General features: G+C 37.1%; 1 protein-coding gene across 4 annotated transcripts in view; it reads left to right on the forward strand.

The window, feature by feature from the left end:
* Positions 1 to 17,729, forward strand: part of ARFIP1 (ADP ribosylation factor interacting protein 1) — a 39,554-nt gene that overhangs the window by 8,187 nt on the left and 13,638 nt on the right. For 2 of the 4 annotated variants that reach the window (XM_021394561.1, XM_021394566.1), the window contains 4 exons: positions 7,983 to 8,097; positions 10,806 to 10,901; positions 12,388 to 12,497; positions 17,427 to 17,648. In XM_021394561.1, the coding sequence (XP_021250236.1) occupies positions 7,983 to 8,097; positions 10,806 to 10,901; positions 12,388 to 12,497; positions 17,427 to 17,648 (543 nt within the window). The remainder of the gene's footprint in view (positions 1 to 7,982; positions 8,098 to 10,805; positions 10,902 to 12,387; positions 12,498 to 17,426; positions 17,649 to 17,729) is intronic. The other 2 variants (XM_021394562.1, XM_021394563.1) reach the window with 2 other exon arrangements.

Consider the following 17,729-nt stretch of genomic DNA (forward strand, 5'->3'; position numbering starts at 1 on the left):
TGGTAGTAGGTATAGGTTCCCTTGGGAATAGAGGAGCAGATGTACTATTTTTAAGCCTCACAATTTGATGCTGATATGACTTGACTGCTGTCTCAATGCTATCTGACCTTTACCTAGTAATTACTTCTTACGAATAGCATGTTCAATAGTTTTTTAGTGGTTACGGTAAATGGAAATTGTACTCTTGTTAACTTGGTCAGAGCACTTGCTTATTCCAAATATAATTACCATGTTCAGTGGAAAATTGAGATGTTAGAGAGGTTTTATCTGTGGCCACATAGTGAAGTTGAGGTAGGTTGTTGCAGACATGCTATGCATTTTTGTGGCTTGCAGTTAAATCTGTTCTGAAACTTCCACTAAACTCAAAAATGGATCAAGGATTTGGTTGAGTCAAAGAAAATTTACACTATGCAAATTTGTTTGTATTTTCTGCAGTAGTTCTTTGTTTTCATATTTAGATATGTTTTCATACTGGAATCAGTGAAGATGAATTTTTTGAACTATGTTGTACAAGTTAACACCTGCATGTGTGACCTAGACTCAGAATGTGTGATAACTAGGGCTGCTTATAAACAAAACCAAGAAAACAATCTTCTTGAAATTAGTATCTGTTTACCGATCTCTTAGTCTCAAATTCTAATGTTAAGCTTCCATTCATCTTTGTGTTTATTATTTTTAATGGTTAATGCTATGCTTTCTTTTTTACGTTGCCAATATTTTCAGTGATCTTTTTGTTTAACCTAAAGCAACATGCTGCATCACAGAACTTACTTGCTGAGTTTTCAGGGGTCTTTTTCCTATTAACCTGTGAAAAGGACACAGGCCAAGCACTTGTTTTTCAGGAGGTCACTTAAGAGTGGGGCAACATGCTGTTATCACGAAGTTGCGCTCTTAAGGCAAGTGCTCAGTAAGTGTGTGACCACAGTGGGATTTCGTCCAAACTCCAATGCGCTTTTCAATTGTAATTTCTCGGTAGTTGGGGAATAAAGCTATTTTAGTTTTTTGTTTTCTTGCTGTTATGATCAGCGAGATCAGAGAGCTGTTATGATCAACTGTACAATTCAGACACAAATGAAACATAGTTTATCCTGTATTTCTGTTTGCTCTTCTACTGCTGCTTTGCCACGAACACTTGACTAGCTTTGATTGTATGTTTTTTTTGCTAGATTGAGTAAAGGTGTAGTTATACACTGTGCTTTTCAGGATTCTATGGTTATAAAGGTTTACTTTAGACTCACAGACATTTTAGCAGTATCATCAGACCTCATCCGTAAGCCACTTGGGCACGAGGTTTTTTACTCAATGCAGTATTTGTACGTACTGAAGCATGACAAATATTTCATTTTGCAAGACGGCATAGTACAAATTGGGGGTCCTGGTGGACGAGAAGCTGGACATAAGCCAGCAGTGTGCGCTGGCAGCCCGGAAGGCCAACTATGTTCTGGGCTGCATTAAAAGAGGAGTGGTCAGCAGGGAGAGGGAGGTGGTGGTCCCCCTCTACTCGGCTCTTGTGAGGGCCCATCTGGAGTATTGTGTCCCGGCCTGGGGCCCCCAGCACAAGAAAGACGTGGAGCTCTTGGAAAGAGTTCAGAGGAGGGTGACCAAGATGATCAGAGGGCTGGAGCACCTCTCCTGTGAGGAAAGGTTGAGAGAACTGGGCTTGTTTAGTTTGGAGAAGAGAAGGCTCCGGGGAGACCTCATTGTGGCCTTCCAATACTTGAAGGGGGCGTATAAACAGGAGGGGGATCGATTGTTTGTGAGGGTGGATAGCGATAGGACAAGAGGGAATGGTTTTAAGTTGAGACAGGGGAGATTTAGGTTAGCTATTAGGAGGAAGTTTTTCACACAGAGGGTGGTGACGCACTGGAACAGGTTGCCCAAGGAGGTTGTGGATGCCCCATCCCTGGAGGCGTTCAAGGCCAGAAAGGATGTGGCTCTGGGCAGCCTGGTCTAGTGGTTGGCGACCCTGCACTTAGCTGGGGGGTTGAGACTCGATGATCCTTGAGGTCCTTTTCAACACAGGCCATTCTATGATTCTATGATTCTATGAAATGCATTTCTTTTGAAGTGGCAAGGCGAATTGCTTGTTCTTTGCTAGTTGTGCAGAACATCAGACAGAACAGATTGCAGTAATGACGTTTCAGGAAGAAGTATACTAGTTCCATTTTTGTGGAGATATGTTAACGCACTACTTGATGCATCTTCAGTAAATTGTAGCTTCCGTATGTTTAAGAAAAAGAATCAAAAGCATATTTACAAGGTAACTTGAGTGTTTGCTTAACTGTAAAATCCCATTCAGAAATATGCTGCTGCATACACAGTCTAGTTTGTAATAGTAAGAAATGCCTAAGGAATTCTGACAAGTTTTGTCCTGCCTCTATGGTAAATGGAATTTTTTTTCTAACTAATAAAGCCTGTAACTTCAGTCATCATTGGATAAAATGTCTAATGTCATTTCATTACAGGAAAGCCTGATCCAGTGCTTTTCAGCTTTCCAAGCTCTGTTGAAACTTAGTTAACTTAGCTTTAAAGACTCAATGTTTAGAAGAGTTTGTTGATGTTTGGATGTTTTTTGGTCTATGTTAATAACAGAGAACTTCAGTGATTACTAATTAAGCATGTTTTTCTTGCTACTTTGTACAAGAAAACTCAAAAAAAACTTGTTGTTGTGTATTTTTCACTGGTTTAATTCACTTATCCCTGACTTGCAAAACAAAGTTTTCTTCCCATGGAATTTTAATTGCAATTAGAATAGTAGTGACTTCAATGTTGCTGAGGGGATAAGGAGTGAGAAAGTGTATTATTCCTTATTGAATCACATGCCATGTGATGTGGAAGCTGCACAGGAATAACTTTGAAAGCCCTGTTCATTTGGTCTGCCTGTAAAGGTATTCAAGCAGCCGTAAGCTACTCGTTATGTTTAAACTATGTACAAGATTTGGATGAATTCTGAAGTCTGCATCTCTGAAATTCTCCTTTCAATATTTCTTTGCTTTCTGTATTACAGATCTCTTCTGTCTCTTTTCCCACTCCTATGGGGACAAAACGTTGTTAAATATGTATATAATACTAGTAATTAACTTTGGGAAGAAAAATTGAACTTAATTGTAAGTCTTCAATCTGTTACATTTGAAGTACAAAATAAACTTGGGGATCTGGTGAACATAGGTAAGGTCAACTCACGTAGTCTTTTCCCATCCAACACTCCCCCAGCCTCCTCTCTCATGTTCTACCTAAAACATCTGAGTTCCTATTTCTTAGGTTTTGCTGTGTTGACTGGCGAGTCTAGATCTCAATTTGTGCAATTATATTTTAATTCATGCTGGTTTTAAAACTCAGTTCTGCATGTCAGTTATAGAAAACTGCTTTTGAGATGAAACCAGTTCAGTCTGCCTGTTTGTTGCCAAGTGGTCTGCTTCATGCAGTCTTAAAGAACAGTAATTATGAATGTGACTAATGAGAGTAGAAGTGAAATAAATATAAAAGCAGGTTGTAATATGGCATTAGGTAAGTCTAAAGGATTGTGGCAGGAAAATCTTTTCTTCTGTATCAAGAGGAATCGATGTGTTGGAGAATAGAAGAAACGTGTCAGTCCGTGTTTTCTGCATCATTAAAGTAGAATAAAACATTACAGCTCTCCTCCCATTTATTTTTATGCTTAATTTCTACTGATGTGAAGATCTATGGGATTCTTGGAAGACAGAGATTGAGTGATGTAGTGAGACAAAGGGTAGAGGAAAATGCAGGACAGGGAGCCCCACTAGCACATCCGTTAGGGCAATAAGTGAAAGAGCCATGTCTCTTACTAGATGGATGTTATGTCTACTCAATGAAGATTACATTATAGTAATCTTTAAAACTTCAGTTTAAAGTTTACAATATGGCACATTACAAATCTTTCCCAAAGATAAATTTAATGTTTTATTAAAAACATTGTTGATCATGTAAAAAATAAATGAACATATGATTGTTTCCAGTTCAGTTGCTCAACTTTGAGTGGGCTTCTCAAATTAATGAGAATGTATTGGTCTTTTTAAAATTGCTTTATTGAAAGTAATAAAGGCAACTAAAACCATGAATTTTGAAAGTGTTGTTAATAGTAAGCTGTCAATGATACTTGGTCTTCTGTTAATAATGACTGGTATAACTGTGAAATCAGTGGTGTTGTTTGCCATTGTTGCTGCAAAAATTGTAACTGGTGGAGAAACAATACTATTTTGCTATTTTTCCCTCTCAATTTTAGATTTGAGTGGAGAGCATAGATGGGAAATGTCTTTGAAAATAAGTCTTGTAGTTCAGCCAGCGTTTCCTTCCTTCCATGCATTCTGTATGACTTCTTTTCTGTGTCTACCATATGAAAAGAACTGATACATCACAAGTTCATACTCATTGACCTGTATAATGAAATAAAGAATATTGCTGTTGGAGATGGTTAAATAAGGCTACTCTTATTATAATAGCATAATATGGTGATTTGAAGAAAAAGTGGAGTCTTAACCAGAGGTTAATGTTGCTTAAATGCTCTGTACTGTTTAAGTTTGCACTGACTCAACTACACCATACTTCTATTCCTTTGAGCTGTTACCATGCTAAATGGCCAAGAATAGAATAGGTAATTCAACCTCTTGACTTCTTGGGAATATTCTAAGTTGTAGTTTTTATACCTCTAATTGTGGGTTATAATTGAAATACTAGATGATAATTGCATAAACAAATGCAGTGCTTCATTCATCATTCTCAATTGTATAAGAATTAAATCATCTCTTTCTGTGGTGATGATAATATGTTGCAGACTAGGATTTTTGAAATGTATCAGTGAATCTTGAATTCTAATGACATTGTTAAGAAGAATGTGGGAAATCGCAAATTTGAAAGTAGATCTTACGATGATCAAAATCTTTCTACCAGCTAGAAGAGCAATAATTAGTCAAATTGTATTTGCCTTACTGTTGAAGGAGAATCTGACTTCACTTCCCATGCTGTAACAGCAAATGTTGACGGGGAAAAAGAAAGCTATTTACATAGCATTCTTCTTACTATTCCAAAATATCTGTATGCACTGTCACAGCTTCTCTTAAATGTGAAGTCTGCCCAGGTGATCTTTTCCTTACTCCAAGGTGTTTCTGAGTTATCCTTGAAATGATAAGTTGCTTCATCAGAAGCAGATGTTGGGGTAGCCTTTTTGTCTATCTTCGCCCTTATAAAGAAGGGCAGTCAGTTGCAAGAATCATGTGCTGAACTGAAATTCACATGCAGAAACATGTCTCTACTGAATGAAATTAGCTGCATGTTTGTAAACAACAAAGAGGTAGTGGATTGGTAATCACCATTGACAATTCTCGTTGCGTAAACGTCTTTCTTCAGCAGGGTGTATTTCAGCTGCTTGGTGTAGGTATTACAAGCAGGCATGAATGCAGTTCTTCACACTGAACTTCACCTTTTTTGTCAGTTAAAGAAAAGACAGCTTTGGCATGAATGCTTGTGTGCATGTATATGTACATCGGTGTATGCATGCATATAAAAGAACTGCCTAATATATCCACTGTTGTATATCTTAATATATTTTCATGAACTGAATATCCATTTTTTTTTTAATTTTGGAGAAGGATGCTTTGTAATATTCTGAATGATTCATTTAACTGTAGTTCATTCAACCCGTGTTTAGCTTCAAATTAAAATCCAGTAGTATGTATAAAAGCAGTATGGTTGCTTAAGTTTAGGTGTAAACTTCTGTATTTACAAAATAGATGTTCTGCATTTTATCTTCAAATACTGATGATTGCTTAGATTCCTATTTTGAACATGCTGAAGCAGGTTAGCTGTCTGCATTTGTTTGGCTTCAGCTGTAAATATTTTTGTAAACTGTACAACGTGCCAGGGTGCCCTTGGGGGGAAAACAAAAGATGATGCTATGTTCTGTTTTCTTAAACCAATGCATCTTCCTCTCTGCCGATTGGTTATCCTTTTGCAAGCTTTTCTGCTTTTTTGTGGCTCCTACTGACTTGCTACATTTTGAGTTAAATGGACTGTGACTACCAGCTGAACTGGGTTGAAGCAAAGCTTTCCATCATACCACCTGCTACGTGCACTTAAATGGAGGTACTAGTGTTAAGTCAGCTGTGAAGACTGAAAGTACGTATCAGGTGTTGAGATTTGGTTTATGTATGAGATCAGGTTCTGTATGTGACTACTATATGTTTTTCATGGTATGTATTTTTTCCCATTTTCTTTCTGGTATAATGTTTCAGATACACAAATACAGCATAATCTTTTATTAAATAGCCAGTTGTATGAGTACAGCTATAGGAATCAGTTACTCCAATTGCAGTAACATCCTCGGTTTCCCACATCAACAACATTTCTGTTGTATTGGAATTCACGCTTATAGCTTTTGCTTTTCTCCTCCCCCTACGAGTTTGTCTTAAACTGAAGACAACTAAATCTATTTGTGGAGACGTGATCGAAAGCCTTCTTGACATTCTGAGCCTCTAGGCAGTATCATTCTTAGGCAATAGCTTATATCTTGTTTGTGGACTGAATGACTGCAATATTACTTGAATCATATGTCGGATTTTAAAGATGGTATTTTGTATTTAATCTTTTAATTGCAAACATCATGAATAGTTACTGTACGTATCCAGGCAGTGGCTTTTTTTTAGAGCTATGTATCGTTTTTGTCTACATATTTCACTATTGCATTCTGAAATATTGCAGTGTTGCATTGTTGTGTGTTCCTCTGTACATATATCTTTTCTTGCAAGGAGATGTAAGAGTATATGTAACTTGAGAAAATGCCTATTTTCTGTCTTCTTGATGCTTAGGTTTTTTTTGAAAGTGCATTTTACCCTTTTGTTTCTATAGTAGCTTTTCATTTGCTTTTTATTGTTAACAATCAGTGGTTTTACATTGCTTTAAATGTCTGTACCTTTTTTTTAAGCACTAAGTACATTCCATAACAGTAGAAGTTTAAGCTTGAGTTAGGATGTGGCCAGAGCTCAAAGGGTTCCAGTGAATGGAGCTACCTCTGGTGAGTGGTCACCAGTGGTGTTTCCCAGAGCTCACTTGGACAACGCCCTCAGTAACAATGTGGTTTACCTTTTGGTTAGCTCTGAAGAGCCCTGAAGGCAGTTGGACTTGACATCTCAAGGTCTCTTCCAACCAAAGTATTCTCCTGTCTTTATTTCTTTTTTTAGTAGGATCTTAATTTCTGCTTCAACATAGATGTAGCTATCAAAATTTTAAACAGCCTGAAATTCCCTTGTTTAAATTGGTTAATTTTAAAAGTAAAGAAAAGTAAGCAGCATATAGCATTTGTGATACAGGGAGGTGCTCAGAGGGAAGCTGCTGGAGGGAGGATGCCTTCCTGGATGTTTCTGCCACGTCAAAGTTTGAAGAGATTTCATGTGCTGCTTATAGAAATTAAGGATTCTGTGATATTTAAAGATAATTCTTGCCTAGAGTGAAAAAACTTGTATCTTTGATAGTTGTTTTCAGAATTTTGGTTGTAAAACATTTTCTACCTTTAGTCTTAGAACATTCTGTACCCCTATCAGTTTAACAGAAAGCATTATTAAACTGTTGTGGTTGTCTGGACCACTAACAGCTTCAGACCACTTCATGTGGTAATGTAGACTATGATTTTGGTAACTTCTGCTCAAAAGGAGGCTTTCTGGTTGTGCCTTAATCTTAAATTTTATTATAACAGCTTCACATTTTCTTTAACTCTGTTTTTTTCTTCTTGCAAATGTCAGAAGGAAAACGCATGAAATTAACAAACCAGTGTATTTAAAATAAATACACAAGCTATGCTTAGTGTTTTTAGTTCAAGTTTTATTTTGCATCATAGCAGAGTGCTGTGTCAGTAGCAAAGACATTCCAGGTGCAGACTCATCTGAGAACTGCTAAAATTACTTTGTAGTACCTTGTTGTTGCTTTTATGTTTTTTTAACATTAGTTTTCCATTCTATTCAAATATTTCTAAGGACTTGAAACGTTCATTACCAGCTGGACTTGGACTCTCTGAAACCAAAATAACGTCTCATGGCTTTGACAGCACCAAAGAGGGAGTTGTTGAGAAAGGACCGTTTCCAGGGAAAGGTAACTTACTTCTTAATCTTTCTCAGTTTATAATCTTCAGGTATATTTTATATGCTCAGAAATAACGTTCTATAGCTGCTGTGAGCAATTTTACATAGATGTATAGACTGAGGTGTATGTTTGTGACGGCCTTATTTGTCTTTAGTATCTGGGGTGTTAAAACAGAACTGCTGCACTTACATTATCTACCAAGGGACTCATAAAAACTTAGTGTTAAATTGGCCTGCACTCGCCGGAAGGGAAGTAGTTTCCTTGAGCACCTTGAAACTGTGTCAAACTGAACACTTTAACAATTACACCACTTTGAAACTCTGTTTAAATGTCTAGATTACAAGTGCTGTACCAATTTGAAACAAAACTTTTCTTGATATACTGTTCACTTACCTGGAGCAGATGAATTAGTGAAATTCTTCTCTGTTCCTGAGTCGTCTTTCCTTCCTTAATGTAATAGTGCATATACTTTGATGTATTGTCAAGAGCGATAATACCTTGGGTCTCTCCTTCCAAGTACTACACAATTAAAATAATTTATCATATATTTTTTCAACACAGATTCACAGTTATTTAGAGCAGGAGAATTTTAGTTAATATTTAATTGACTGTACAAGACTTGACATGTTCTAAAGGATATCAATTGGTGTTAAACAGTGTGAAAAAAATCATAAATAAACAAGTAATGTCAGTGTTTGCCATCTGTAGTGCAGTGATACAGTATGTGAAAGTGATACTTTAATGAATTACGTGGCTTAGTCAATTTCTGAATGTGAAAGGTTTGAAATGATCTCAAAGGAGCAGCTGCGAAAATAAGTCTCTTTGTAGTCATAGATCTAGTTTGCATTTTGCTTCATTTCCTGTTTAGTAAAATGTGCTTACGAAAGCAGTGGTTTACATGCTGTACTTTACATATATTACAAAGTAAATGCTGTGGTTTCTTTAAGACTGAAATAAGCAAAATAGCTAGCTAAAAACTGGGCAGATAGCAAGCCACTCATCGTTCTGGCCTTTCTGTATTCTATTTGCAGCGTAGCTCTAGCAAGTGCTAGGTACGCTAGACTATAAGAAAAACAATACCTAAGATATGTTTCAAGCTATGCTCATATGTTTGGAATCTCAATGTTCTGTAATATTTAATGTACACAAATAATGAGCCTTGAACATGTAATTTTTAACAATACAAATATCACAGTTTTCCTTCATAGACTGTTTTCAGGTTATTCCTAACGTTCTGTCCGTATCAGACGGAGATATACAGATGAAGCTTAGACTCTAAAAAACTAGAGACAAAAATAGAATGATAGCCCTGCATTTAAATATTCTGTGGGCCATTATTTAGGCTTCACTTTTGAAGACAAAGTAAGCAGTAATGCAGGGAAGGACTTCTAGGATCCAGGAGGTGCTGAATGGTGAAGCACATATAGGGCTGCATTTATAGTGTCAAGTGCTAGGGATTTTTTTTAACTGCTTGTCTTTGTTTGCTTGCTGAAGTGATTCAGTCTTCAGGTCTGTAGTCGGATCTTGTAGTCCAGCTTCTATGCCTGGATGGACCCACTTGCAGCTCTTACATAATGTATCGCTATTAAGGGTCACAGTGGTGAGATCTTTCAACTTTGTTTTTTCTGTGTAACGTTAAAGTGTTTTTATATCCCATGTATTAAAATGTTTTGTACCACATGTTGGTAGTGCTGTAGAATGCCTTTAAAAGGCAAAAGCTGGTTGTTGATTTAGTTACTTCAAGTGACATTTCTGGTGTTAGCGATAGCCAAGTTCTAGTGCAAAGTGCTGAAGTTTAGACTTCTTTTTAAATCCCCCCCTCCCCATCCCACACTGGGCACTGTCAACCCTACAAAGTATCTCAGATCTTCTCAGCTTAAGTGATAGAAGCTCCCCCCAGTATGCTGATGACTAATGACTGCAGAGGAGAAGCTATCTCATTCTATTTTTTTGTTGAATTCTCGAAAACTTCATGAGATTGTCACTCTGCGTTTATGTGATGAGTTGCAAAACTCTTAAAGAAAAAAAAAAAACAACCAGAAACCTGAAACAACTTAAGTAGCACATGCAGTGCAGGTCTTTTGAAGGTGTGCTCCTTTTAAAATGAGAACAAACAAGTATTTTTAAAATCCTTCTTTTTGGGAAGGAAGTTAAACGCCTTAACAGCTAATAGTTCTTATAATCTTTAGGATGGGCTATTGCTGAGTTTTGTGGGTGTGTTTTAATAAAAAACAGAACAGCACAGGTTTAGGAGTCGATGTTGTTCAAGTCCAGTTGAAATTGGCCCAGATTTCAGAGCCTGCTTTGCCGCTTAATGCTATGAGTATCATTCAGCAGCAGTGTGGAGTGAAATCTACGTAAAACTGAAAATGTGCCTTCATCTGCAGCAGCAATGCATAACAATTTGTCTTGGAGTTTTCTGTTGATAGTATGTATTCTACTGATGAAGCTGCTAGTTGTATTTTGGCTACTCTTTTTAAAGAAACAAAAATTGGCATTGTGACTTAGAGGAAAAAAAATTAAATCACAGAAAGTTGGAGTAGTTCGCATGAACAGCTGCACCTTTTCGAAAGCATTTGTGCATCTGTGAATGCTTCTATATAATGTGTTGCTAAAACAAATATTTCTCTGCTTTGAAAACCTATCTGTGTAAAAGTGGATGTTGCCTCCTAAGGGAAGGTAGTGGATTTTCATGGTTAAATGTGTCCCCTTTCCAGGTTCCTCAGCATCACCCAAATCGTCTGTTATATCTGCCAGCAGTGCAGCAGCTAGCAGACTGGCTGGACAAGGTTGTGATTTAATTATTCCCACAGGTATCGCAGCACTGAACGGATAACGCCCTTGTCTCTGCTGACACTGTACTAACTCCTCCATGTCTTCAGTCATTTGATTTACTGTTACTTGGAAGCATAATTTCTAGGGGCTTTTGGTGATTTTGATTTCTGAATTTTAACTGTGTTCACAAAGTAATCTCTGCTTTCCTTTCTATTTGCTACTTTTTGCGCTATAACATTAAAAATAAATGATTGTTACTAACAAGCAGTAACTACAATGTGAGTAACCAAGTTCTTTTATTTTGGTTAAAGCTGAAATTTGTGGCATTCTTTTTTTCACAAAATGTTCATATTTTCTGGTGAAACAGAGTATGAGGTGGCAATTAAGAATTTTTAACAGCCAAGCTTGGCTTTGCCGTTTGACTCATTTTGTGCCTATGGGCAAATTACTTAACATCTTTGTCTGTTTCCTTCTATGTAAAAGGAGAAAACTCATTCTGTTACCTCATAAGGGTGTTGAGAGGATTAATTACCTAATGTTTGCACAGCATTTTGAAGACATAAAGGACACAGTTGTGCTTGATGTTGAAGGAGTATCTTGAGGCATCTTTGTAGATATTTTTTCCAGTCACTTATTTGCATAAATAACCAACAGGGCTAAGGTGACTGTAAGTAGCCATCAGGATTATTCAATGCATGCGAGAGCAGCAATAGTCAAAATTGTTTATGAATAAATTAAAAAACTGCTTTTAAAATGATTGAACTTGGCAGTTCTTACTGTTTAGTATGCTTGGAAATGATATTTCAAAAAATAAAATGTAGAATCTGTGATATCCCATACTAGCTTGAAAATATGAAGTATTGACATGAATACGTGCTCATGGACCATGAATATTTTTGATTTGATGCTAGCAAATGTTTCTTTATTGCTGTTTTCATGCTGTTGGTGCATGGAATTAGTTGTTCATAAACCAACGAGCTAAAAAAAATTGAGTACATAAATAAGCTACACTTCCTTAACGATGGCTAAATGTTTCTCCTGGAAAGGATAATGTTCATTGGAAAAAAAAAAAAAACTGTTTTGTGATTTCTTTTAGTAATACTCTGTGGCAGCAATTTTTATAAGCTGATAGCATTTTTTTAGTGGTTTGCAGGGTGTAAACAAACTTTAGATTTGCTAAATCCAAAAGAATGTTCAACTTTTGAAATGTTAAAAACACAGACAAAGTAATGAACAGGTATCTAGAACTGTTTTAAGGTTGGTTAGTAAACTCCATGATTTCAGGTAAGCTCCCTTCAGCCTATCACCAAGTAAAAGTACTGAGATGCACATGCTCTATATCTGTTTGTAATATAATTCTTCCTTGAATTCATCTTGAAAGTTTATCTAGTTATCAATGTTTTTACTTTCACCTCATTCTCCTTTTGCATGTGCAGTTGTGCAAATCTTCCATACTCCTGCTATTAATCCCTTAAACAGAACAGAAAACAAAGGCCTTAGTTACTTGCTTTGTGTCTAACATAGGGGGTAGAGCTCAGCAGAAGAGTGGACCTGTTGTGTTAGCAGATGAAGTGAAGAATCCAGCAATGGAGAAGTTGGAATTGGTGAGAAAGTGGAGCCTGAATACTTACAAGGTATGTGGACTTAAATTTGTGTGTATATATAGTCTAGAAATGAGTTTGCAACTAGATCAGACTACAGCTTTTGAAGAATTGCACTGTAATATGAAAGGAAGTCATCTGCTGTTTCAGTGAGCATAAACAAGAATGTGTATGGAAGGCGTAGTTTTCTTTGTAAGTCTGGATGAAGGTACTAATTTAACAAGGAAAAGAATGTTGTGTGTCTTATGCCCCCTTCAACATAGAGAACATACAGATTTCAACATGTAATGTTTGTGATTGTCTGCTTGCTAAGTTGATTTCTGATAGAGAAGAATTTTAGCTGGTGGAAAAAGTTAGGTGAATCTACAAGTTATAAACTTGTTGATTGCAATTCTGATATTTGTTTTATATTGGCTTATTTTTTTCTTAGCATTGTAATTGTTGCTGTCAGGTCATGTGTGTTTTACTTTTGTATGGCACTTGTTTGTGGTCAGCTGAGATTTGATGTAATAATAGCAAAAAAATAAAGAAAAAGTGCTTAAAGCACACCAGTTTGTCAGAAGTGACTGTTGTTAAAATAGCTACAGAGTAAGAAACAGTTGCCAGGGAATGTATGACAGCCAGGTGCTAAGACTAGGTTTGGAAAATAGCTTTCTAATGTGGATAAAACTCAGATGGCAGAGATGTGGACAGGTAAATGTGCATTGGTGGGAGCTACATGAAGCCATAAAGAGGTAAAGAATCTGTTTTAAAAAATGATTTTCTTGTTTAAAAAAAAAAAAAAGATTTTCTTTTTCTTTGTAAAGATCCAAATCCCTCTAATACCTTGAATCCGGCTACAGACATTCTCCCCGGTGAGGATGCTGGGTGTAGTGAATATAGACATTACATTCACTAGGAAGGGTTTATGTTGTTCGTTGTGTTAGAATAGGAAAATTGACCCTTTTTGTGTACAAAAGGCATACTTAATTTGGTTAAGGACAGTATTTCAATTTGTGGACATACTAGCTTGCCTTGTTTCTCTTCAGAAAGGAGAAATTAGATGAAACTTCCTTTTTTTTTTTTTTTACTATCTTGTAATAGCTAAAAGAGCATTGGTCTTCAGTGAATCTTTCTCACTGACTAGAAGTCTGATATCTTCAGAAGGATAGATCATTAATGTCTAATCATAATTTCTTCCAAATCCATCTTTCTTCCTTGGGACTTTGGTATGCATGTCAATTACTTTTTGCTTTAGGTTTCTACTTCCAAGTGTTCTTACCAATGTCAGCCAGTTTGCACACTTACTGCAGGTATCACTCCTTGCCTGCTTTGGCAGTTACATTCAGAAATCATACCCATCTGTGAAGCAACGATTAAGTATGCCTGTGTGTGTTTTGTATACCTTACTATTTTGTCACTTGTGCATCTCTGTGAGCGAGAACAGAAATCAGAGGAGGATGTAAATTGTGATTAAGCAACTGCTTCCCAGTGAAAAATCACAGGAAGTTGACACTACTCTTCTGGCCCAGCCTAACCAAGAATTTTTGTAGACCACGTAGCTTTCTCCTCAAGCCTGGTAAAACTAGTCTGTTGCCTTTGCAGCTGCTGGCCCTCTTCATTAAGAGCTGCCCCTGTTGTGAACAGGTTGAGAGCTTGTTGATTAAAATTAGGGACCAGACCAATAAAGGGCATCTGGTGGTTGGGGTCCACTACAAGCCAACTGATTGTGGGGAGCTTGTTGACAAGACCTTCTTAATTCAGCTGCAAGAGGCATCATGTTTGCAGACTCTCATCCTGATAGGGGATTTCAACCACCCAGATATCTGCTGGGGAAAACAACACTGTGACCTGCAAGCAGTCCAAGAGTCTCCCACTGTCCACTGATGACAACATTCTGGTTCAGATATTGGACAGACCTACCAGAGATGAAGCGTTGGCTGGACCTAGTCCTCACCAACATGGAAGAGATCGTTAAATGGGTTAAGATCAGAAGCAGCCTGGGCTGCAGTGACTGTGCCCTGGTTGAGATCATGTTCTCAAGGATCATGGGTCTGGCAAAGAGTAGAGTCAGGACCATGAACTTCAGACTATTTAAGGAATTGGATGAGATCCCCTGGGAAGCTGTCTTTATGGACAGAGAAACAGAAAAGAGCTGGCAGCACTTTAAGGATGCCCTCCTGAGAGAGAGCACAAGAGCTCTCCATCCCCCAGAACAAGAAATCAGGCAGAAATTGGGCTTATCCAATTCAGAGAAGAAAAGGGTCTCAGGAGATCTCATTGTGGCTTTCCAGTACTTGAAGGGAGCTTATGAGCAGGAGGGGGACTGTCTTTTTTACATGGTCTGTTAGTGATGGACTGAGGGGGAATGGCTTTAAACTAAAAGAGGGTAGATTTAGGTTAGATGTTAGGAAGAGATTTTTTTACCCAAAGGGTGTTGAGGTGCTTGAACACATTCCCAGAAAGCTTGTGGATGCCCTGACCCTGGAGGTGTTCAAGGCCAGGTTGGATGGGATCCTGGGCAGCCTGATCGAGTGGTTGGCAGCCCTGCCCGTGGGAGAGGAGTTGGAACCAGGTGATCTTTAAGTTTCCTTCCAACTGAAGCCGTTCTCTGATTCTCTTCAATATTCTCCTCCCTAGTAATCATGAGTTAGCCTCAAAAGGAGTTGCTTATTTCCCATGATCTAATGGCAAGAGCTTTTTCTTTTTTTTTTTCCCTTTATCTAGACTTCTTCGGATGAGAGAAGTCTTTTTGGTTAAACATTAATACGGATGCAAGCTGTGACTCTTCTTTGCTTTCAGTAGCTCTAACAAGTAAGCTTACCTAATTTTTCAGACAACTTCTTAAACTTCAAGGAAGAACATACTAAATCTATTTTCTAAACCTCTCCAGTAGTGGTCTACTAATGAGAAGTGTCCAGTAATGTCTCTGTTCATCCTTTAACGTACACAGTTTAAAATAACTTGCTTTAAATTTATTTCTGATGATCTTTTATTGGACAGAATTGTTTTTCTTAATATTCCTTGGATGCCTTCTCACTTTTTAAGGAGTGTAATGTTATGTTGCACAATGTTTTTTATAAATACTTCTTTAAAAAAGGAGAATGGGATGAATGCATGAAATATTCTATTTGCTAGTGAGAGAGTATAACAAATTGTGTTTATAGCAGTCCACTTAAAACCAGAGTAAATGGAAATAGTAGCTTGGTGAATCTTAGTTGCTGTTGTTCAGCATTCAACTTTAGCTTTAACGAAGTAGGCAGAATAAGTATTTCAGATGACTAATTTCTCACTTGAACTGTTGTCTTTTCAGGTAGTTTGCTGCAACTTCTGGGGAAAAGACTCCTTTGCAATTTATTTTTAACACCCCCCCCCCCCGATTTACTTTTTCTCTTGGATTTCCATAGGTATGAGAGAATTAGCTTTTTTTTGGAAAAAAGCCAGCACTTATTTAGCAAAAAATACTTCATGACCTTACCAAACTTTTTGCTAAGCTGTATTTTATAATTGCAGTTGCAAGCCTTGGTGTTTCTGATGTATTCAATGATGATATGATTTGTTTTCAAAAGTTCTGAATCTTGACAGAAAAACCTCCTAGATTAGCTGCGTTATTTCTTGTTAATTGGTTGAATAGTGCAAATGCTCTGTACCTTCTAATCCAAAGTTTATCAATTATGACCAACTTGTTCTGCTAAATCCTTCTTGAGTCTTTCTTTTGTTTGTCTATCAAAAAGTTCTGAAAAGTTCTAACAGGTATTATAAATCTGTCTATCTCCTTTAGAAGTAAGTAAAGACTGGATTAAACCAAATTCCTTGAATTTAGAGACCCTGGAAAATCCAGTACTGTAATGTGTTTTGGGAATGTGAATTAAGATAGGGTTGGTCTTTATCTCTTCCAGCAAAATTGAAGTCTTGCACTTAGGTTAAGTTGTAGCCTTGACTATTACTTGGTTTCATTTTATTTCTGTTTCTAGCTGTCATTCTTCATGTGGGTAACTTAGTTTTTGTCTTCAGGTTAACTTGAAGTTAATCACAGCAGCAAATAATCCCTGCTTTACAGAGGAAAGTTGCATGGCTTTGCTGCATTTCTGCTTCGCAAGTTACTCTTACTCATCCATCAAGGGAAGCCCAAATGGCGTGTCTTGGGAGCCTTGTTCTCAAGTTGGTCTCCTGTCTCTGGCAGAAGTGTCACAGACAACTGGAAAGTGGTAGCTGTCTAAGCTGTCACAACCATCGGCTGGCTGGTTCAGCCTTATAAGGGAAGGTTTGCTGCTCACCTTATAAAGAAACTGCGAAGATGTCTCAGGCTGTTTCTTTTCAGACGCAAGTAAAATTTTTAACAATCAGCTCCATTTTATAGATGTGTGAACAACAAGAAATGCACTTCAATGTTTTACATATTTCTTAGTGAAAGTTTTAAGTCAGCTTTAAGAAAACGCACTGAAGACTGCCCTTCCATCCATCTTCTGCTTGTCCCTTAAAAAAGAGATAACATATTTAGACATTCTCGGGGCCTTAATGGAAATTCCAAAAAATAACAGGGATGATCTGGAATGGGATAGTTGGTAGACAAAGTCTAAAAGACCACGGAGCAGAAATTGTTATGCAGAACTGGTAATATTCTCATTAATTGCCTTGAATGTTGTGGGCTAAATAATTGCTTCTTTTAACTTAATAAGATTCACCAAACCTAAAAAGAGATAAGCATTCTTTTACTTGAGAAACAATTAGTTACGCTCTTGATTTGCTAACTTGAATATTCATATTAGTAGGAGTTGAGACTTGTCCAACTGTTCTTGCTGAGTCCTGATGAACTTCTAAAGAGTATGTTGTTTTTTTTTTCAGTTTGTTGTGCAAACTTATATTGGGAGGGGTGATTGTGAAAGAATTGTGTGTAATTATCTGTCCCTTGAAGCTGAAAATGGGTGTATGCTGTGTTGTCTTGGATATATTTGATTCTTTATAATTTAAATTTTTTTCCAGTGTACACGTCAGATCATCTCTGAAAAACTGGGTCGTGGCTCAAGAACAGTAGATCTGGAATTGGAAGCTCAAATAGATATATTGAGAGATAACAAAAAAAAGTATGAAAATATCTTGAGACTGGCACAGACACTGTCTACACAGCTCTTCCAGATGGTACATACCCAAAGGCAACTTGGAGATGCTTTTGCTGACCTGAGTTTGAAATCATTGGAACTTCATGTAAGACTTTTATAGTGTTTAAAAAAAAAAACAATGAAACGGCAGAGATGAAGATAAGCCTAATTGACTTGTGCAGGGTGT

Source organism: Numida meleagris, chromosome 4 (genome assembly GCF_002078875.1).
Source record: "Numida meleagris isolate 19003 breed g44 Domestic line chromosome 4, NumMel1.0, whole genome shotgun sequence".
Taxonomy (NCBI): Eukaryota; Metazoa; Chordata; class Aves; order Galliformes; family Numididae; genus Numida; species Numida meleagris.